This window comes from Perca flavescens, chromosome 21, assembly GCF_004354835.1.
Source record: "Perca flavescens isolate YP-PL-M2 chromosome 21, PFLA_1.0, whole genome shotgun sequence".
Lineage (NCBI taxonomy): Eukaryota > Metazoa > Chordata > Actinopteri > Perciformes > Percidae > Perca > Perca flavescens.
Window position 1 is genome coordinate 14518297 of NC_041351.1, and position 23403 is coordinate 14541699.

Genomic DNA, 23403 nt, shown 5'->3' on the forward strand with positions numbered 1-23403 from the left:
CGGAATGAGCCCCCAGACATCTACCAGTGGAAAGTCCTGCCGTTTGGCACAACTAGCAGCCCCTGTTGTGCTACCTTCGCACTTCAAAAGCATGTGAAGGATCATGCAGCTGGAAATGAGGACATTATGCAAGCTCTAGAAGAGTCATTCTACGTTGACAACTGTCTCCGGAGCCTTTCTACTGCTGCAGCTGCTACACGTCTGGTGGACAAACTCCGCAACCTGCTGAAAACTGGTGGGTTCGAGATCCGTCAATGGGCAAGTAATGATTCGTCCGTTGTCTCTCATCTCCCTGCTGAAGCTAAATCCAAAACCACTGACCTCTGTCTTCTGGAGAAGCACTCCGACCCACAAGAACCAGCTTTGCTACTGAGTTGGCACTGTCTTCATGATAGGCTTGGCTACAAGATCAGACCGCTAGAGACATTAGAGACACCATGCGCACTATGTACCATGTGTTGGCCACCCAGTATGATCCCTTAGACGTGATCATCCCATACACTACACAGGTGAAGGTTCTGATCCAGAAGTTATGGGCAAAAAAGAGAGACTGGGATGATCCTAGCCTCCCACCTGATCTCTTGGCAGCATGGGTTAACTGGGAGAAAGAACTACCAGACTTGGCGAACATTACCTTGCCTCGGAGGTATGCACCACGACAGTTCGACCCAGCAGACACAGAATACAATCTACATGTTTTCTGTGACGCATCTGAGCAGGCTTATGGATCTGTGGCCTACTTGGTGATAGTGAGTGCAGGCAAGGTTCATGTCGCTTTCGTGATGGCCCGCTCACGTGTCGCACCAAAGCGGCAATTATCAATCCCACGACTTGAACTCTGTGCAGCGTTAACCGGGGCCCAACTATCTTCCCTCCTGCTCAAGGAGCTCACAATACCACTTTAGAACACCCATCTCTGGACTGATTCAACGACAGTCTTGTCCTGGCTGAAATCTGACTCCTGTTGTTTCAAGGTTTTCGTCGGCACAAGAGTCACGGAGATACAGGAGTTAACTAACCCCTGTGATTGGAGATATGTCGAATCAGCCAACAACCCGGCAGATGATGTCACCAGAGGCAAAACGCTGGCTGAGCTCACAGTCCCTAACCACTGGATCCAAAGACCTGCATTCCTCTGGGGCCCAGAAGAGCAGGGGCCAGCTCCACCAAGTGTACGAGAGTCAGAGGTTCCAGATGAGCTGAGAAGAGATGTCTTCTGTGGGCTAGCTCAGTCAGCTCCGTCGCTGCCAACCCCAGATGTCACCCAGTTTACAGACTGATCAGAACTGGTAAAGGCCACGCAGCAGGCTTTAAACGGGGCAGCAGGAACAGATGCCAATGCACAGAAGTATGAGTTGCGGGAGGCAGAACTCCACCTCTTGCAATCATGCCAGACTGACAGCTTCCCGGAAGAGATGAAAGCACTCAAAGCCAATAAACCAGTATCATCACACAGTCGATTGAAGATGCTGGCACTAGAGATGGATGTTCATACTGGATTAATGAGAGTGGGAGGACGTCTATGGCATGTGAACCAAACTAGCGTGGAGGATATCCATCCTATTATCCTGGACTGCAATCACCAAGTGACACGTCTCCTCATTAAAGCGTTTGACATAAAGCTTCCAGGGCCCGAACGGGTATTTGCCGAACTGCGGCGCCAATAAAGGGTTCTCCGGGGTTGACAGGCAATCAAGCAACACCAAAGGACATGTGTGGACTGCCAAAGATGGAGAGGTAAGCCAGCAGTGCCAGTTATGGCGGACTTGCCACCAGCATGCCTGCGGCTTTTCCAACCTCCGTTCTTCTCCACAGGAGTGGATTGCTTAGGACCTTACACCGTAAAGGTCGGTCGGCGCCACGAGAAGCGATGGGGGCTAATCTTCAAGTGCCTAACAACAAAGTGCATACACCGGGATCTAATCAACAGCATTGATTCTGATGCCTTTTTGCTAGCCCTCAGCCATTTCATTGCCCGTCGTGGCACCCCATCTGAGATCCTGTCCGACCAAGGGACAAATTTCCGAGGTGCAGAAAGAGAACTGAAAGAGACCTTCGCTGCCATGGAGACTCAGGTACGTGAAGGTCTAGCTAAGCATCAGATCACGTTCAAGTTTAATCCCCCTGGGGCCCCTCACTTTGGGGGCATATGGGAGCGGGAAATTCGTTCCACTAAGACTGCTCTACAGGTTGTCATGGGGACCGAAGCTCTTCCTGAGGAAGTCCTTCTGACACTGCTGATTGAGGTGGAAGGAATGCTTAACTCTAAACCGTTGGGATATGTGTCATCTGATGCAGCAGACCCAGACCCTGTGATGCCAAATATGCTTCTAATGGGGCGGCGGGACGCCTCTTTGCCACAAGTATCATATGCTCCCACCACTGCCACAAGAAAATGGTGGCAGCATAGCCAGGTGATGGCGGATCACTTCTGGTCACAATTTATCAGGAGCTACTTGCCACATCTTCAGGTACGTCAGAAATGGCAGCAGCCCACCGACAACCTTACACTTGGGACTGTAGTAATGATAGTGGACCCCCAGTTACCACGGGCCTCCTGGCCTGTGGGCAGAGTGGTCAAAGTCCAGCCGAGGTCAAAATCAATGGCCGTATTTATCATCGTCCAGTTGCACGTTCGGTCCAATTGCCAGGAATCCCGGATGATGACAACTGACCAACAGAGATATGGATAAGGGAATTCATGGACTTTATATAATAGCCCTGCTATTATGGGGGCGGCTGTACTGAATTCCCACTGTTCCCACTAGGTGGCAGTATTAGTTAGATAAAGGGACAGGCATTAGGCCGGGCAGCTAAGCCAAGACGGAGGTCCTTTACTACTGCGTCTGTTTTGTAGTGAGTTATTCCACTCGGTGCAGCCAAGGAATGAACATTGTATGCGTGAATGAGCACATGTAAGTTTGTTAAATAACCAGAACCTATGTTTCAGTCACTTAGATGTTCTGTGGCAGAGCTTTATTGGGTTTAAGGACGATTTAGAGAGTTTGATTGTTATTTCTATGAGTAGAGTTTAGACTGTTTCTACATCGCTGTTATTAAGCTAATGCTAACGCGCTAATGCTAACGCTGTGAGATGCTAATCTGTGAGTGTAGTATATTAAGATAGTTGATGCTAATGTGACAGTTTTGTATTCATTTGACATATGACATATATTCATTTGCTGTCACATTGACCCACTATTGTTTCCTACTCTGATTATTATTTCAGATACCATACGTCCGTACATACGTATATCATACAGGCATCATACTACCTATTACCTGTTCCTGCTGTTCAAACCACTGTACTAGATTCTGAACACCAGTAAAGTTAAGAGGAATCAAGACCTCTGCCCCCTGTGTCTATCTCTCTAATCGGAGACCCACTGTAGATGAGGAGCCGGCCTACAACTGTTACCGATATACATACTCAGTCCAGTTAAAATCTCACAGTGTATCTGTCCTTGTAAAATGTATACCTCAGACAGTGTTTATCTCAGTCATAATCCCAAAACTCTACACAGTGTTGGACTAATTCTTTTTGTTTGAGTTACTGGGAGCAAACAAGGTAGAATTAGTCCCCTGAGAGACATCTTCAGAGGACGCTGAATCCTTGTTGTGTTAATTAAAGCCCAATGAAAAGATGAAAATTAGCATGGCCCAAAACCCCATTGAGGAGTGCAGCTGGGAAAAGGCAATTTTGGAACTAATAAGCTATTGCCGTAAACTTTCTACAGTGGATGGGGATTTATAAGAGTGCTCTGTAAAAAGACACATTTATGTACACAAATGCTACAAAAAAGCAAGTAAAATCTCAGAGTGATGATCAGATACATTTTTAATGACTCAATTCTTGCGATGCCATCCCAATCCTGTAAAAATCAAAAAACTAAAGCGAAACAGGGATGCTTCAGATGAATATTTTCCAGTAATGATGTCTCTATTGGACTACAGCCTCGGTGCCAGTGTTTACAGTTTGAATAGATCAATTTGATTGATTGGTAATTACAATAAGTGATGCTGCATACTGTATTTACATTGTGATATACAGAAGACTCACTGCAGCGTTGTTGTTTAATACATTGAATACATTACTGTTTGATGGAAGTTGCTATCTTTCTAGTGGGAGAATCTTTTACGGCTGTTTCACTCCATGGCAGATGTGCATGTTTTATAATGTCTATATTGCAAGTGTAAGATAAAAAATAACTTTTTTTGTGTGTGTTCCTGGTGCAAAGAAATTTACAAAGCTGCAATAATGCATAATAATGCATCATGTAAATGCAACTGAGCCACAGGCACCTTTTACAGAATGCTGCGTACAACAACTTTTTCTATGCGTCCTTAATATAAAGCAATGTCTACGTGCGACCTCCGTCACACGGTGCATGTCAATGAGTTGTCAATAGTTCAATGAAAGATTGTTTTTCCCTTCTTAGATTGTTACATTTGGCCAATTGCCATCCCTAGAGCAATTAAAAAAGCCTAAATTATAAAAGTCACAAAAATAAGCATCATCTTGTGAAGCAGAATTAATTCTTATTTACTCCACAGGAAATCTTCCCACAAGCCCTTACTGTAAATTCATCCCCTTGTGGGTGTCCTGACCACTGGCATTCAATAAAGCGTACATTATAGATCACTGTGGAGCTCTAAGTCAAACTGTGTATGTGCAAACTTACGCTGAACTTGAGGTTGGGCTTCTCATTGAGGTTTACTCTGGTTACAACATGTCCCGTCTGTTCCTCTACATCAAATATGCTGGCAGAGTATGGATAAGCCTCCTGGTTCACTTTATAGCGCACTAGACCTGCTGGGGTACCCTGTGAAGAGAACAAGTACATTTAGGATGACAGATTTAGATTAATGTGGCTTTCAGATTAAATATCTCTTGCATGCTCCCTGGAATGCTGCCACTCTTACATACATTTTGCAGTGTAGCATCAATTTAAAAGCATGGTGTGGTGTGACTGTTAGTGTTTATAATATCCAAAGCAATTAGTTTGGGCCTAAATGTCAAACAGTTTGTCTCTGTCCAAGTACATATAAAGTAGTTAAGACATACATCACCCCCTGGGATATATGAGGTCCACATTTAGGCATATGAATGATAATAAATTGACCTCTCAAGTGTTGATGATAATGAGCGACTATCAATTGGTATGACTAATTTGACTCAAAATGTCAGTAAATACAAGCAATTAAATGATCTTATACAATACAGTATTACAGCTCACCAGCTCACAGTCATGAAGACTTTGAATGCTTTATCTCGATTAAAGCTGTGGTAGGCAATTTGTTTTTGGGCAAAAATTCCTTTATAATCTTTTAGCATATTGTAATTCAAGATCTGAGCAAAATCTAGCCCGTGATGGAAGACTTTGGCCAATCACAGGTCACTTCAGAGAGAGAGAGCATTCCTATTGGCCGTTCTGTGCATGCATTCTCAGTGCAACAGAGAGGGCAGAGGGAGGGCTGCAGGAATAGGTCTCACTCTACTTCAGATCCTGCTGTTTTTATGCTTTTTACCCACTGCAGCTTAAAGGCTATGGTTCTGATATGTTCAACAATTACTAAGCTACTATGTATAATGTAGTTGTCACCAGACCAGGGTGTCATGTTTACAAGACGGTTGCAACAACGCCACGTTGCCAATAAATATAAAGATATCCAAGGTAAATAGAAAGGCTTCTAAGGTCATACTGTATTTCCATTAAAAGGCTGTTATGCAACACCACTAAAATATTCAGTGTTGCAGTGTCAGTATCATGTTACAGAAATCTCTGTATATAAATTACAAGGTCAACTGTCATTTCTTCTGAAATGAGCTACACTTTCTGAAAGCACTGCAGTTGTGAGCAGTACTTCAGAGGCATCTGTAAGCTTTCATTAAATAAAGGCTCGTATAGTGAGTCAGCAAAACTTCACAGTGGAAATCTTTTAGATAATTTGTACTTCAGAGGTAAATTGTGGGTCTGAAGGGTATAAGTGACATTCACATCCAAATATTATATATATATATATATATATATATATATATATATATATATATATATCCAAGGCTGTTAAGGTGTTTTTAGTACCTTGGGTGGGCCTTTATAGCACACAGCCTTGACAGTATAATGTTACTTTTTGACCCAAGAGAGTCTAGCTTGATGCTTAGACCTCAAGTCTGAATCGATATAGCTGATGTAGGAAGACAGCAAGCACATTAGTCAAAGGAACATGGGGCTTTTAAAGAGGCTTAAGGGGGAAACATCACCAGTGTATAAGATTTCCCACAGAGATGTTGGAGTGAGAAATAAGATCATGGCTTCTTCAGCAGTAGGGCAAAGTAAAGATCCTTTTGTGTTTCTGGTCTTTTTTTTTTTTTTTTTTTTTATAAATATTTATCCAGTGATTTACTATGATGTAAAATTGCAAATTCACGAGTCTGTTGTTTTCTCTTTCCGATAAAGATGAGTTATTTTTCACAAAGCCACTGCATTTCAGATATGCATCTAAACAACAGCATTTTACAACCTTTTAAAATTGGAGTTAACTGCAGCAGACTATCTAATGGCTCACAATGGAACTCTAAAGTGAGCTAACCTTCATTTTACAGCGAGCAGAATACACCAGCCTACATTTACAAAGATGTTCAGAGTTAAAAGCCCAATTGAGGTATCACTCAATCCAAGTGCTACGCTGGGGTTAAAAAAAGTCTCCACTGAAGAAAGAAGTGCAAACACATTCAAAACACACACACACACACACACACACACACACACACACACACACACACACACACACACACACACACACACACATACAGACAGGAGACAAGCATCATTATCTTGCATCATTCCCATACACAATTTGAGGAACACACTGTGAAAAACAGTTTGATTGAATAGCAGCAGCTGGAAATGCCCACCGCAGGGTCAGAGTCATTGGCCATTACTGTAGTTACGATGGTTCCCTTGACAGCATTAGGGGCAACCAGGCCTCGGTACAGTGACTGCCTGAATATCGGGGAAAAGTCATTCATGTCCTGAAGAGAGATAAACACACACAGTATGGCGTTAGGATTGTAAACATACAGTACACCATGCTGTTTTTGTTTTCCAGTAAGTGCCTGCAATTGTACACATTTATTTTACTAATGATATGCAAACTGACTTTGTAGGCTTTAAGCTTTCACTTCCACTATTAAAATTAACTAAATTCTCATTTTCAAAAATTCCTCAATAACACAGATTCACTTTTCATAGGTTTGGGAACATCTGGCCTGCGCAAGGGAGAGAAAGCAACAGCTATTTACAGTAACAACACCTAATCCAGTTAACATCACCCTTGAGCCCATATCCTCATGCTAATGTTAACGTATCAGTTATTTTAAAGTTTTGTTTTATTGTGGCTAGGATTTAGAAAAATATCCATTCATCTGGGAGTAGAATGCATGCAGTAGTGAGTAGAATAACTGGGATGGCCAGAGCAGGTGTCAGCAGTACTTTACAACAGCAGCAAGTTTGAAAGTAAGGACACCACAACAAATTGTGTGTTTGATTTTCCCCACAGGCAAGATGGATGTCACGCTTGTTCCACAGTTGTCAAATTTAGACACACAAGAAACACAATAGGTAAACAAAGATAGTGAGAAAGGGACTAGAATTGGCTATGTTACTCAATGCTATAACTATAACTTTAGTCCTGGATGTCAAAGCATCTTGATGAGAGATGAATGTACCATAACTTTTGCATAAATGTAGTAAATATATGCATAAACACTGGTGTGGCCCCTTGATGTCAGTGTAAACACACACCCACACACTCACCATGATTATGACAGTGACAGAGGCTAGTCCAGGAGGCATGGTTCCCTCTGTGTCCATGGCCTCGACTGTGAATGTATATGTGGGTTCAGAGCCAGTCAGAGCCTCATAGTCGAAAACTTTAAGCACTGACAGCTCTCCTGTCACTGGGTCGATGTGGAATAGCCGAACGATCTCCTGGTCCGAGCCTTCAGTTCTGATTCGATATGTGAGGTTGGATCTGAGGTCAGCGTCTTTCGCCTACAGAGAAAGAGAGAGTCATGGAAAGGGAAAGAAAGTAATATCATCACCTTTTGAATTTATGGCAAGTTGAATTTTTTTATATTTGCTAGAGGGACAAACATCTACATGTGCTAGGGCGAGTAACAGAATGTAGTATTTTCATTAGTTATGTGTTGGGCTGGTATGTCTGAAACGCCTGTGGTAGTGACTTTTATAGTCTAGCTGCTGGCCCGTACCTTATTTTTCCTCCTTTTACTGTGTAGCTAGAGGGAAAAGTTGCTTTGTTTGTTTTATACATTCCACTCAGTGTGTCTTCAAATGTTCTTCTTTTTAAGAAGTCTGGTGCTGGCTGGAGTGTAAAAGGAAACCAATTTGGTCATTTCAAAGAAGACGTAGGTTAACAACTCCAAGTATGATACTGAGTATGAAATTATTACTTGAAGGGATAATTGATCGCTTTGGAAATTACTTTTTTTTATTGTGACCATGATGCGTAGTGAGTGGGACATTTTTTGGCTTTTCTGCACTGCATGGCCTGGACACTTTATTGGTTGTAAAAAGGGCTGATTTACACACTGGACCCTCACTATTTATAAGATATTACATCAGGCATTTTTCCAGGAAAAATACATTATAACACTTTGCAATCTGAAATTATTACAAAACTAGAATGACTGCCTTGTAGTTGCATGATTCCGCCAACAAGGCAAGTTGCAGTTTAAATGTACTGTATGTCTTTCCAGGCTCATATACTGTATGTAGTGAAGACTTTGAAGCAATTTAATAAAAAGCTATTTGATTAGTGTATTTTTTGGCTAAACATAGATGCTTCACACACATTCACTCTTCCACCCGTCAGCATAGAAGATCTATACAATCGCCACCGTTTCAAGATTAGTGTCACCAATCAGTATCCGACATCCGTGAAATGTGATCACAATCTCCCCTTCTGTTCCTGAGTTATGGCATTGAATAATGGCCAAAAAAGTGTTTTTACAGAAGATTATGATGTCACAGTGGAGTTGACGTTTTGGGAATCAAATGTCAGCACTTCCTATTAGACATTTGTGTCAAATGTCATAATTAGCATAGGAATTCTCGAGTTATGGGCTAACAATGCATTGTGTGAGGTCACTGTTACCTTGACCTCCACATGCCAAAATTAAACTAATTCCCTCCAAGGGTCCTGAGATATCGTGTTCACAAGAATGGGACGGATGGACAGATGGATGGACTACCACAAAAACATAATGCCTTTTGGCCACGGCTGTTGCCGGCACAAAGGCATAATTAACAACTACATCAGTTGCAAATGGCCTAGTCTGGATCTTAATTCACAAGATAATCCACATTGCGGGATCTTCCACTGGATGTCCCTCGCCTTGCAAAACTATTGGTTTCAGGTAACGTCAACAAACTTCGAGCTAGCAAGTTAGTCGCTGAAAATGGCAAGTTTTGAAGACAATTTGGATTGTGCAACAAGGCAGGCATGCTTTGTTCTTTCAGGGAATGATTGTAAAGATTTACAAAGAAAATGTTTACGGCATTTACTATCTAACTGGGATGTTTTGGGAACGATTGGCAGGGATTTGCGCCGGACAAAATACACACGGCGATACACCGGTAAGAGCAAATTATGTTTAACCATGTATCCATCCAGCTAATTTAAATAGCTCACCTTACTGTATTTTGTGAAAAGTTAACTTAATTTAATATTGTATGTGGCATTTTCTTTTATGTGGTGCAAATGTTCCACATAAACAAGTTTCTTCCCGAGACCATTTTGCAGATATACCATTGCTGCATCTGGAGCTTAGTGCCGGCCAAAATGATTGTGATTGGTTTAAAGAAATGCAAACAACCCAGAGTATTTTATCCTATCCAGGAGTGTAAGTGTGGAAAGGCCAGACCTTACACCGCAGCGCTGTGGAGATAGGTCTGGTAAGCAGGACTACAAATGGCCCAATCCACCCACTCACTCACTCACTCACTCACTCACCTACCTTTAACTGTAAAATGACTGTATCTTTGGGGCTGTTCTCTGGTAGGCTGACATTGTAAGTCTGCTGGGTGAATATCGGGCTGTTGTCGTCTACATCCAGAACGGTGACGGACAGTGTTAATCTGGATCTTCGGGGGTCCACTCCACCATCCCAGGCTTCAACGATCAGGAAGTAGTGACCTCTTACCTTAAAGACGACAGAGACTCACGGTCAACCATCAACACTACAGCTCCAAAAAATATTCATACTGTCATCTTTGCCACCGTTTACTGCTTTCTTTTATGTATGGCATTCAACAACTTTGAGGGTCATGTGAAATCTTAACATATCTAGCACTTCCGCTGACCTCTCTGTCCAGTGGCATCGTAGTTCTGATCGCTCCAGTGGCATTGATGGAAAACAGATTCTGGTGGTTGACGAGCCGATAATGGACCATACCATTTGTCCCCAGATCTGGGTCCGTAGCCTAAACACAGACGAAGAAATAACACAAGAAATAAGAAATGAGGACTAAAGGTTTAAATAATCCACTTTGAAATGCCTGCAATTCATCACACTACCTTTGAATAGGGGCGTCGGACTGGGGGGGAAAAGGGGACTGAATACCCAGGGCCCTCATGTGAGGAGGGCCCAAAAAGATGCGAGAATGAATAGCTGTGGATGCGCGGAGGGGCCCATAGAAAATGCCATTCTACAGGGCGCAGAATTTTGTGCTACGCCACTGCCTTTGAAGCAAATCATTCTTTAAATTTGAAGTGAACTTCTTTTCAAATCAAGCTCAATGTGTGTCAATAAAGTGGTCATATGTCTGTGTACAGTGGGGGAAATAAGTATTTGACCCCTTGCTGATTTTGCAGGTTTGCCCACTTACAAAGAATGCAAAAATCTACAATTTTAATCATATGTACATTCTAACAGTGAAAGACAGAATCCCAAAGAAAATTCCAGAAAATCTCATCATATGAATTTATTAAAATTGATAACCATCGGATGAGGAAAAACAAGTATTTGACCCCCTGGACAAACAGCATGTTAATATTTTGTAGAAAAGCCAGTATTGGCCAGGACAGATGTCAAATGGTTTTTATAGTTGGTGACAAGGTTTGTGCACATTTCGGCAGGGATGTTGGCCCACCCCTCCCTGCAGACAGCCTCCAAATCATTCAGGTTCCGAGGTTGTCGCCTGGCAACTCGAATTTTAAGCTCCCTCCAAAGATTTTCAATCGGATTCAGGTCTGGAGACTGGCTAGGCCACTCCAGAACCTTGATGTGCTTCTTCTTCAGCCACTCTTTTGTTGCTTTGGCGGTGTGCTTAGGGTCGTTGTCGTGCTGAAACACCCATCCTCGACCCATCTTCAGCTCTCTCACTGAGGGAAGGAGATGTCGGTCCAGAATTCCATGATAAATGGCCCCGTCCATCCTCCCCTCAATACGATGGAGTTGTCCCGTCCCCTTGGCTGAAAAGCACCCCCAAAGCATGATGTTGCCACCACCATGCTTGACGGTGGGGATGGTGTTCTTTGGGTTGTACTCGGTGTTCTTTGCCCTCCAAACACGACGAGTTGAGTTGAGGCCAAAAAGTTCTATTTTGGTCTCATCTGACCACATCACACCTTCTTCCAGGCCTCTTCTGAGTCGTCCAGGTGGTGAATGGCGAACTTCATGCGGGCCTGTACATGTTTCTTCTTGAGCAGGGGGACCTTGCGTGCGCTGCAGGATTTCAATCCATGACGGCGTAGTGTGTTACCAACCGTTTCTTTTGTAACTGTGGTCCCAGCTGCCTTCAGTTGATTCATCAGTTCCCCTTGTGGTTTTGGGATGATTCCTCACCGTTCGCATGATCAGGGACACCCCACGAGGCAAGATCTTGTGTGGAGGCCCAGACCGAGGGAGGTTGGCGGTGGTGTGGTGCTTCTTCCATTTCCTGATAACTGCACCGACAGTTGATCTTTTCTCTCCAAGTTGCTTTCCGATTCTCTTGTAGCCCATCCCAGCCTTGTGCAGATCAACAATCTTGTCCCTGATGTCCGTAGAAAGCTCTTTGGTCTTGCCCATGGTGGTGATGTTGGATGCTGGTTGTTTGGGTGTTGACAGGTGTCTTTTATACAGGTAACGAGGTGAGGTAAGTGTATTTGATGTAGATAATTGGTTCGGATTGGGGCTGTGTCTTAAAGAAAGACTAACTGGCTTGTAGGAGCCAGAATACTTGCTGTTTGTCCAGGGGGTCAAATACTTGTTTTTCCTCATCAGATGGTTATCAATTTTAATAAATTCATATGATGTGATTTTCTGGAATTTTCTTTGGGATTCTGTCTTTCACTGTTAGAATGTACATATGATTAAAATTGTAGATTTTTGCATTCTTTGTAAGTGGGCAAACCTGCAAAATCAGCAAGGGGTCAAATACTTATTTCCCCCACTGTATGTATACAAGTGGTAAAACACTTAGGGCCCTATTTTAACGATCTAAGCGCACGGTGTAAAGTGTGTGAAACAGGTGTGTTTAGGCGTGTACGAATCCACTTTTGCTAGTTTAAGGGCAGAAAAAAGGGTCTCTGCGCCAGGCGCATGGTTCAAAAGGATTGTGCTTAGTGTCTTAATTAGTAGTAACTTTTATTCACGTATTTTATCTCTCCAATGAGGGTGTGACATAGATTAGAACGCAAAAAACACGGGTGTGACAATAGATTATCCATACAAGGACCACGTCTGTGAACTGGTCAGATTTAGTCTGTGACCTAGGTCAATAAGAAAGACAACGTCTGTGAACTTGTCAGATATTTCTGTGAATTTATCAAGAGACAAACTGTGAACTGTTCTGGATTTAGCAAAGTTTACCGAGATTAAACTAAGCTTTGTAGCGACGGCTACATCGTAGTGAAAAGTAGAACTACTGCAATCTTGTAATGGGTAACAAAAACACCAAGTAACTGGAGCCAAAAGGACCTGTGGTCAAAGAAATGTTTTTTTTTAAATCATTTTTACCTGCACTTTAATGTTTTAATTTGTTTTTTAATCGTTTTCTAACTGCTCTTTAATGTTTTATGTAAAACACTTTGAATTGCCCTGTTGCTGAAATGTGCTATACAAATAAAGCTACCTTGCCTTGCCTTAATTAATCATAGGTGTGTTTTGGGTCTAACATGCAATAAACCAATCAGAGTGTCATCTCCCATTCCCTTTAAAAGCCAGACGCGTTTGTTCCTTAGCGATTGCTATTATAATGGCGGATGCTAAGCAGGAAGAAGAGGAGAAGAAACTGATCAACATACTATTTCACATTGTAATATTTGCACGAGCTGTGCACGAGCCTAGGCGCATTTTACTAATGCGCTGTTAAAATAACAATGAAATTGTCATTTTTTGAAATTGACAACTGCGCCGGTCTTAAACTAGCAAAGACACTTGTGTCGGGCTTTGTGCTGTGCTGCGCCGGGTGCAAGATAGGGCCCTTAACCTCATTTCAATCTTGTTAACATTTACGAAAGCTTTTCTTCCTCAGTAAAAAGAAATATATTTGCAAGCGGGTGAGTGAATGTGCGCGTCTGTGTGAGAGGGAGAGAGATACTGGGAAGTGAGTGGAGGAGAATTATCAATGCATTACGCCTTACAGTTTCACTCAGGGAGCTTCTGTGGAATTGGTATGCATCCACAATTAATTGGTATTAGCTAGGACCTTTTGACTTCTTAACCCAAGACCATTTTATACACTGTTTTCTTATTAAAATGTCAGCACAGAGGGGCCATAGTTGCATGCAAAAATGATGAGTATGGATAGCTATTTTCTTTTCTCTCTTCCTTCTCTACTTCCTTCCTACCTTACTTCGTTTAATTGCTCTCTTCTGTACATTTCACACAAAAAAATCCAACTTCTTAGATATAGTTTTGGCAAACCTTGGTGGTCTACTCTCTCTCTCTCTCTGTGTCTCCTTTTTTTTCCATTATTGCAACTTGTCCAGGGCAATTAAATTTACTCTCCACTAGTAGCAAACGCCACTCCAGAGTTACTGTAATGAGACAGGGGTTTCAATTTTCACTTGGAAAAAAAGTAGCACTTCTTTCCTTGGTTGCACTTCTTTCATCAGACAATCTTTCTGTATCCGACTACAGTCAAACCCTGACTCTGTCTCCACATCATCTATTTCAACTAGAAAATAAAGTGTTGAGAAGGTGACATATTGCTGGCCGGTGTTCCTTTCACCCTGTCTGAGTGTTCATCCTGTCCAATCAGCATTCTGATGGCATTAAAATACATGAGACCCGAGCAGAGGAGAGCAGAACAGAGGAAATGTTGACACAGTTTGTGTTTGTGTGTGCGGGGCTGAGGTTTGCTTACATTGCTTTCCGACTTTAAATGTCCCCAAAAGAAAATTATAATTCAGGGGTTAGCAACTGTTATTAATAATTGCTTCACACCTCTTGTTATGGCTAACAGTAAGAACACTGTGTGTGTTTAATGTTATCAGTCAGAGCTTGAGCCGTCAGGACTTTGCATAACAAAATTAGTCAAGAAGAAGATTATTTTGAAGTTGATTAAATGTTTAAAAAGAACATGGACTGCCATATGATTACGGATAATCCTTATGGTATTTGCATACATTATGTTACGCTAATTTTGTCATCAAAAATCATGGCGATAAATTCTCTTTGACGAAAAATATTGCCATGACAATGATGTGACGTGTTAACGAGAATGTACTGATCACTGAGGATAAAGACTATGACACAGTTATGAAAAGCAAAAACACTGTGGAATAAGCTGGCAGCTCTTCCTGACAGTATTTAAGTACAGCGGTACTTTGAGCAGCAGTATGCTAACATAACTCACAATGACAATGCTAACATTTCTCGCAGGTATAATGTTTACCATGTTAACCAACTTAGTGTGGCATGTAAGAATCCTGACATTCGTTAATTAGCACTAAACACAAAGTACAGGAATTAGTTTTTCAGGTATTTGATGCATTTCAACCAAAGTATTGGAAAAACATACATTTCCACCTGATGATGGCGCTAGAGAAAAAGTTAAGGGATCACCAAAGTTATTAGGACTCATCCAAGGGGGATTGTGAATGTTTGTTTAATTTCATGGCAATCTGTCCAATATGTGTCAAGATATTTCACTCCAAAGTGTCCAAAGTCCCAAGTGTATAAATTATAACTTAAGAAGCAGTGTCAAAATTGTCAGTTTAATATGTTTATCAAACCCCCATTACACAATTCATATTTCATTTTATTTGCTGTACTGTGTCACTTCTTGCTGTTGCAGTGACCCATTTTTCCCCGTTTCCACAATTTTGGATCATTAAAGTTTCATCTTATCTCACATAGTGACTATTAGGATTAATATAAATTAGGGTTCTGTCTTGCCAGTGTTATGCAGACAGCAAGAGAGAAGAATGAAGTCCTCTCGGTGTGAATTGCCTTCAGTTATTCATTGACATCTAGGTGTAAAGCTGTATTATAAATTTAATGGAGCATCCAGCTTTTAGATAATTATCTTAGGTTGTTTGGAAAAGGGGAAGAGAAAGAATGGAACATGGATACTGAGAGAGAGAGAGAGAGAGAGAGAGAGAGAGAGAGAGAGAGAGAGAGAGAGAGAGAGAGAGAGAGAGAAAGAAAGAAAGGGGTTGGAGAGATAAGAGATACAATTGGTGGCAAAGGAAACAAACATTTTGTGAACGTGCAACTGTGTACGTTTTGTAGACGTAAGCAGAAGTGGATCTAATGTGTCTGTTCTTTTGTTTGCATTTCTGCAGTAACATCCATGTAACTAAATTATGTTAATCATCTAAAGCAAAAGTTTGACATTTTGGGTAATACACTTTCTCACTTTACTTTTGTATTAGAAAGTGTCAACTCAGATAAATCCCCAGTCATAATTAAAACCTGGACGTTGACATGAATGCTGTTTACAAGTCAGGAAGTCAATAACGATAATATCTTTATGACACGAACGTGGCCTAAAGCTTACTATTTAAAACGTTTTATCAGCAATGAGCCATCCTAGCAAACAAACTCCAGAAAGTCATTGGTCAGGGACATAACCCAAACAAGACAGAATGTGTTACTAAGTGAGCTTTGGGGGTGCTGTCTTGGACAGAGCCAGACTAGTTGTTTCCCCGTTTCCAATCTTTATGCTAAGCTAAGCTAACCGACAGCTGGCTGATGCCTTATACTTAAAGTGATGGTTCGGAGTAATTTCACCCTAGGGTCCTTTGCACCATGACCTCGAGCCAAACACCCCCCCAGAAGCTTTTTTCACCTGGGTCGAACATTGGGAGAGTTAGCGTAGAGCAGCGGTAGCCGCTGAATAGCTTAGCGCAGGGGCTAATGGATCCAAAGTGTCTCTTAACATTACCCCGCAGCAGCAGCAACAGCAGAGAGCACAAGCCAGCAGGCAAGTGTTATAAACTTCTGGTGTACTTACAAACTTTCCAATCCATCGTTTTATGAGTGTATAACCTATTTGTACTAGTGTATAAGTTTGGTATCATTTCGGGCATTATTAGTGGGGTAATGTTAAGAGACACTTCGGATCCATTAGCCCCTGCGCTAAGCTATTCAGCTGATAACGCTACTCTACGCTAACTCTCCCAATGTTCGACCCAGGTGAAAAAAGCTTCTGGGGGGGTGTTTGGCTCGAGGTCATGGTGCAAAGGACCCTAGGGTGAAATTACTCCGAACCATCTCTTTAAAGGTTCCATGGCATGAAAATTTCACTTTATGAGGTTTTTTAACATTAATTTGAGTTCCCCCAGCCTACCTACGGTCCCCCAGTGGCTAGAAATGGCAATTGGTGTAAACCGAGAGCTGGGTATCCTGCTCTGCATTTGAGAAAATGAAAGCTCAGATGGGCCGATCTGGACCACTGAGGCCTATATAAAAGTATCCAAAAAGCAGCATGTCATAGGACCTTTAACAAACAAACAGATAATACAGTGGTATCAATTTTCTCAACTACAATTACTCTCTGCAAGAAAATGAAAGTGAAAGCTGATTCTCCAAAATGTCTAACTATTCTTTGAAGTGAAACATTTTCAAGGTATCATTGACAGTGAATAAATAATTTAGAGTATCCAGGCCCCTTTTTACATGTGCTTTCACGTGTATTCCAAAAGGCTAACATAACTTGAGTTTTGACATGAAAAGATTTAGCCCTGTGATGTCAGCCAACTCAAATCATTGAGGAAACTGGAATAAAGATAAATGGACAGCACTTTTCTCCTGCCTATGCCAACTATGAAAAGGGCAGATGTTTGATATTTGACAGGGAGACATTATTGTCCATAAAACCTTCCTTCAAACTGCCAACAGTTAAGTTTTCATAGAATTGCATTTTAGCCACTAGATTAAATGCTTTAGATAGTGTGCTGGATTAATCGTCTTGAGGTCTGCAGTTCCTGGAGTTGGGTACTGTGCATGTGTGTGACTGTCTCTCTATCCTTGCTCTACTATTCTCTCTCTCTCGTGTCTTATATCCCTCCCTCACTGTCTTTCTAATAGTTATCTCTGCATAATTACATTGCCAGACAGTTAAAAGCCAACGACACAATAGAATTCATGTCTGAGCTGCCTTACGTCTGCTGCTTTTCAACACACACAAGCAGCTTAAAGCCTGAAATCTACACTCTGTCTCTACAATCGCTAGCTCTGCCTTTTCGTGTAGGGGGGTTCATTTCTCTGTTTCCAATATCCCCTTTTTTTTCTTTCTCCTCTTTTCATCACTTTCTCATCTCCACCTCTAATTTCATTCCTAGATACAGCATTAGACGTGCCTGCAACTGAAACTAAATTACTGAGTTTTTTTTAATATCTGTCTTGGAGCACATCTATTTTGCTGCACAAATACACCATAGTCAGGTATTATAACAGCGTGGGAGTCTTTTCTCAGTAAGTTACGCAAACAGACAAGCCATCACTCGAGCAATCTCACTCCTACATTGTGGGTTAGATTGCTTCAGTATTTGAGTCTGTTAGTTCTTTTTAACTCTGTTTCCCATCAGGTCAAGTTTGTGCTCCACCTGAACTTCATTTCAACAGTGTGGTGTGTAGCATCACATAACTACAAATAAATACTTTTCTGCGAGAGGAAGACATCTGTTTACGTCCAAATGACACATACATGTATCACCTACGGTATGACCTACGGTACGTATACTACAAATGTATCTGTACTTGATTTTCTATGTTGTGTTGGTATGGTACGGAGCAGTGTTTTCCCCAACCTAGGGGTTGGGACCCTCAACGGGGGTGACAAGATAAATCTGAAAGTATGCAAGATGATAAACAGGATGGTTTCAAATGAAAAAGATATTTCTGCTACACAAAATAGCATTTCTTTTTAAGGCCCTCCACTAATTTTAGCTTTTTTTTCCTAATGATTTTACCTTCTCAAGACCTCCAAACATTATAAAATCAAATTAAACATGGAAAAAAACATACTATTTAGTTAAACTGGTCACAGTCAGACATTGTTGAGGGGTTGCAAGTAGACATCTCTTCATTTTAAGCTGTCACAGTGCAAAAAGATTGGAAAAAATAAAGAGCCAGCTATTGTGAATATCAATATGTTAATGTAAAGTACAGACAAGAAAAAACGTGCATCCTTTTTGTTTTCTTGTTTTATTACTGTTACTAGCATTCATGGTGGCTTTCTACGATGAACTAAATCCAAAAGGATTCTTTCTTTGTTTGTTTCTAGTAAAATGCTGTTGTGGTAAATTAAAACATTATTTTAAAAGAGTATAAAAGGTATGAAGGGAGATCGATATGGTCTACTTTCTGAGTTTTTTTTTTCTAAATCAATTTAAAGCCATTTACGAAGAAAGAATCTACAACCAGTCTCAACATCAAGCCATTTTTGTGCAGCGTATTGCCACTTACAGTACATGTTGAGAGTAAACAACCATGCTGTACTGACAAGCAATCATGCCATGAAGGACCAACAGTCTGCAATTTTTTATTCAAGCTATCAACTGCAGCAGGCGATTTCACTGATTCATTCCCGTGTGGCTGAAGGTGTGCAAATCAGCGAAATCATCTGCTGTTGTGCTGGACTTGTAGAAAAGCTTGAATCTTTTCAGTGGCTGCCATGGACGGATAAATTGTAAACCGATGAAGAGGTACTTTGGGAGGCAGCTAACTTGATAAAAAAAAAAGTTTGATGTTGAACAGCATGTGCATGCAGAACAACACCCTGTAATGCAGCCTTGTCCACTGTTTCTTCTGGAATATTACAGAAAATAACTACTATTTAATGATTTCAGGAGTTTTTGCTTCTATATTGTCTGCCGCTATATCATGCATGTGAAGTATCCACCTACTATAATCATTTCTGTGATGGTCATATGACCTCTCTCTAAATTTCCCCAGTCTTTCCTTTTTTAATGCATTTTTCACCTCTTTAAAACCCATGAAAGTCAGATTAAGAATGCAGCCGTACTCTCTAAGCTCTGCCGTCTCCCCTCTTCTCTCTCTCTCTCTCACCCCTATTACCTCTCCCCAGTGTCTTTCTCTCTGCCACCCATGCATGTCTCACTTCCTCCTCTCTTTCCATCTCTCCCTACCTTATCAGCATCAGCAAACCAAGGTCAGGTCCATTCATTCTTCCAGAAATCTGTTAAATACCTACAGGTAGGGGACCTGGTTGGAATGAGGCCCAGAGTCGTGCCTTGCACAGCCTGCTGAGGGATTACACCGTCTGTTTTGGTTTGGAAAAAATCCAAGGGTCCTTGAAAGGGAGGAAGTTCAGGATTGGAATACTTTCAAGTGCCCTCTCTGAAGATTATGGTGGGTTTTTGGATGTTGAATTTGGAACACATCCAAAAGTCTGGGCGAGAGTTAAAATTTGGAATGCTTGGAATGAAATGTCCTTTTTAAGGATAAGGTTTACGAGTGTGGAAGAGTGCCCAATTGTCCAAATAAGAAAAGGTATTGTGCTATTAACTTTGGAACATGATAAACATAAGACTTGTTCAAAACCCTAGACATGGGTGTACAAGGGTCATATCTTTATCTCAGGAGAAGTCCTAGTGTTTAACCAAAGAAGCCTGATTAACATTTAGAACCTAGCAAAGTGTCACACTGATGACTAAGACTTCCTGACTCTGGTGTATAAATGCTATGAATTAAGTTTGGAGCAAATCAAAGTGACAGATTTACCCATGACCCCTGTCTGGGGAATACATGAGTTAGTTGTTAGGCCTGGAATGAGTCCAAGTAGTCTCTGTGGAGCCGAGGGTGCTGATGCAGATGGAACTGCATCCCACAGTGCTGAGGAGAGATCATGTTACTTAAACATGTGCTAGATTTAGATTATTTCTTCTTACATTATAGTGTAGTACAGTATAGTGCTGAAAAAAAGTTTAAATGCTGTGATTATGTCAATATAAGTGACTCAACTTTTCAGCTGCACAATTAAAGTGAATGCACTTACTTTACATGCTAAAATGGCTGCTTACAGTGCAGAAAATGAAAACAAAGGATCTAATGATTTGCTTAATTGCTGACATTTTGTTTCTTGCACCATAGTATACTTTTAAGAAAACAACAACATTGTTCTACTGAAAAGTAATATCAAAAAATGACAATTAATCCTTTTTTCATTAATAATCTGCAGTTATTTGTTTAAAATGTTGCTTCTTCAGTGAGAAATTTCAGTTTTCCTGGGAACGAGGGAGTGATAGAGTTCCACTAAATGTTATTTTACATATTCAACCCAAATAGGCAACGTCCTTAAGACACACCATTCTCTCAAATCATTGTATCTTTTCAAACTACAAATATTCACACACAGTCCTCAGAGTATAATAACATAAAGTCCTAATTACAAAGCTACCAAGGTTTACAGAGTTATGTTAGTGATCTCTGGTCCCCATTGTAAAGGATTATAAGAGCAGAATTTAATTAGAGCCTCTGTGTGCTGTATGTGTGGTAAGAGACTGTCAAGGTGGAAGACACAGAAATGTAGATGAGGCCTATGCAGTTAAAATAATTGTGTGTCTTTCTTAAGGCCCATATGTCAGAATATCTCACAGTGAAACAGATGATCCGTGCCACAATCACAAAAAGAGTTGTGTTATCCGTTTCAAACATGTAAATCTACAACACAAGAGAAATAACGGAGTAATCTCATTTACATGCTCTCCCGTGTAGATGCCTGGTCTGAAATTATTGATACAATGAGGAAAATTCTAATCTAAATTGGCTTTTTTATTCATTATCTATCATTATAACAAAGGATTAGTGTGAGAAAAAGCACATAAAAAGATAACACACATTCATGAATGTGTGCATGAAAACATGAGTATACAAACATATGCTCTCATATAGACGTGTAAATATATCCTACAGTGAGGACATCTAAATGTTTTTAAAAACATGTAGTGAGCAGTGAGGTGAGGTAGTAGGAGAGAGGGATGTGTGTATGCTACTTCTCTGTGCATGTTTTAGAGTGTGTGTTTGTGCATCTTCCCACCTTGACCTGTCCAACGTAGGCTTGATCCTGCTCCTCGGTGACAGTGAGGTTCACTGGCAGTGAAGAATCGAACAGCGGGTCATTGTCATTAACATCTGTCACCACAATGTTCACCGTCGTAGTGGAGGTCTACACACACACACACACACACACACACACACACACACACACACACACACACACACACACACACACACACACACACACACACACACACACACACACACACACACACACACACACACACACACGTTACTATTCTGGTCAGTTCAGACAACATCTGAAGCTGAATTTTGTATTTCTACAGTAGTTAACGTGTTTGACTAGCGCCGGAAAGGCTTATGTTATGGATTACACAGATTAAATCCATATTTCTAGTCAGTTCTTTGTCCCTCTTACTAACAGCCCCCAACTGCATTCTAGTCATGGCTGTCCCATATCTTTGTGCTTCTAACAACCATTCATCAATGGTCCACTTTGCACCTTCTTTTGTTAAAAGGGACATTTGTGTTAAGATATGCACAATTAAGAAAGATGTGAGAATGACTTAAGAAGGGTAGGTAAGGGTAAAAAAAGACAACTTAAATCAAATGGCAGTCATTTAGGAACAGACAGCTCAGTTGGTTTAATTAGTGATTGTTTTGTTACTAAAGTCTGATGGACAGACGATAACAAAATCTGTGCCAACAAAGACAGGAAATACAACAACTCAACGGATCACCTGAAGCATTAAAGGTGCCATGACATGGTGCTCTTTGGATGCTTTTATATAGACCTTAGTGGTCCCCTAATACTGTATCTGAAGTTTCTTTTATATAGACCATAGTGGTCCCCTAATACTGTATCTGAAGTCTCTTTCCTGAAATTCAGCTTTGGTGCATTACTACAGCCACTAGAGCCAGTCCCACAATGAGCTTTCCTTAGGATGTGCCATTTCTGGGTCTGAAGCTATTGAGGAGGAGAGAGGGGGGGGCAAGGTGGAGCATGGGGTTGTGGCCTTGACCAACTGCCACTTTTCTCGTTTGAAAGCCATGATGTCTCTCTCTCATGGGTGGGCCCAATTCTCTGGGCGGGCAAAGCAGAGAAAGGGGAGGTAACCTTGCTTGTTATGACCTCATAACAAGCAGATTCCAAAACGGCTCATCTGAGCTTTCATTTTCTCAAAGGCAGAGCAGGATTTAAAATCCTCCTCCTGACTTACAAAGCTCTAAATGGTCAAGCACCATCATACTTAGAAGAGCTCATAGTACCTTATTGTCCCACTAGAGCACTGCGCTCCCAGAATGCGGGGCTACTTATGGTTCCTAGAGTCTCTGGAAGTAGACTGGGGGCCAGGGCCTTCAGCTATCAGGCTCCAGTATTATGGAACCAGCTCCCAGTCGGGGTTCGAGACGCAGACACCGTTACAACATTTAGGAGTAAACTGAAAACCCTCCTCTTTGATAAAGCTTATAGTTAGGGACGAGGAGTTGAAGCGTCCACCTAACCCGGCCCACTGCTTCTCCTCGTAGTCATCAGTTTTTTCTATACTGTATAATTAATAATCGAGCGAGAGTAGAGGGAGGCAGGCCAGTACAGCCCGATCCGGTTGGGGGGAGTTCTAGCCCGACCAGGCACCTCTCTTTAACCTGCCTCTCTTAAGTTATGCTATTACAATTCTAGACTGCCGGGAGGCTGTTCCTCCCTAAGACACACTGAGCTGCTCTCTCATCTCTACTTGTTACTTTTGTATGCATCCTGTCCCAGAAATGCTTGTTACTAATCTAGCTCTGGGAGTTTACTCCCCGGAGTCCTTATGTTTCTTCTTCGCAGAGCTATGCTCTGCGATTCTCTGCATTTCCCGGCCGCATCCTGCTGCGTCCTGCTGCATCCGCAGCCTCCACCC

The 23403-nt window shown here is 41.5% G+C and overlaps 1 protein-coding gene across 1 annotated transcript in view; it reads right to left on the reverse strand.

Annotated features, from left to right (window-relative positions):
• LOC114548571 (protocadherin-15-like) overlaps positions 1–23403 on the reverse strand; it is a 142330-nt gene that overhangs the window by 64765 nt on the left and 54162 nt on the right. The window contains 6 exon segments of the mRNA XM_028568558.1: positions 4683–4823; positions 6917–7033; positions 7818–8054; positions 10040–10225; positions 10386–10505; positions 21519–21647. Coding sequence (XP_028424359.1) covers positions 4683–4823; positions 6917–7033; positions 7818–8054; positions 10040–10225; positions 10386–10505; positions 21519–21647 — 930 coding nt within the window.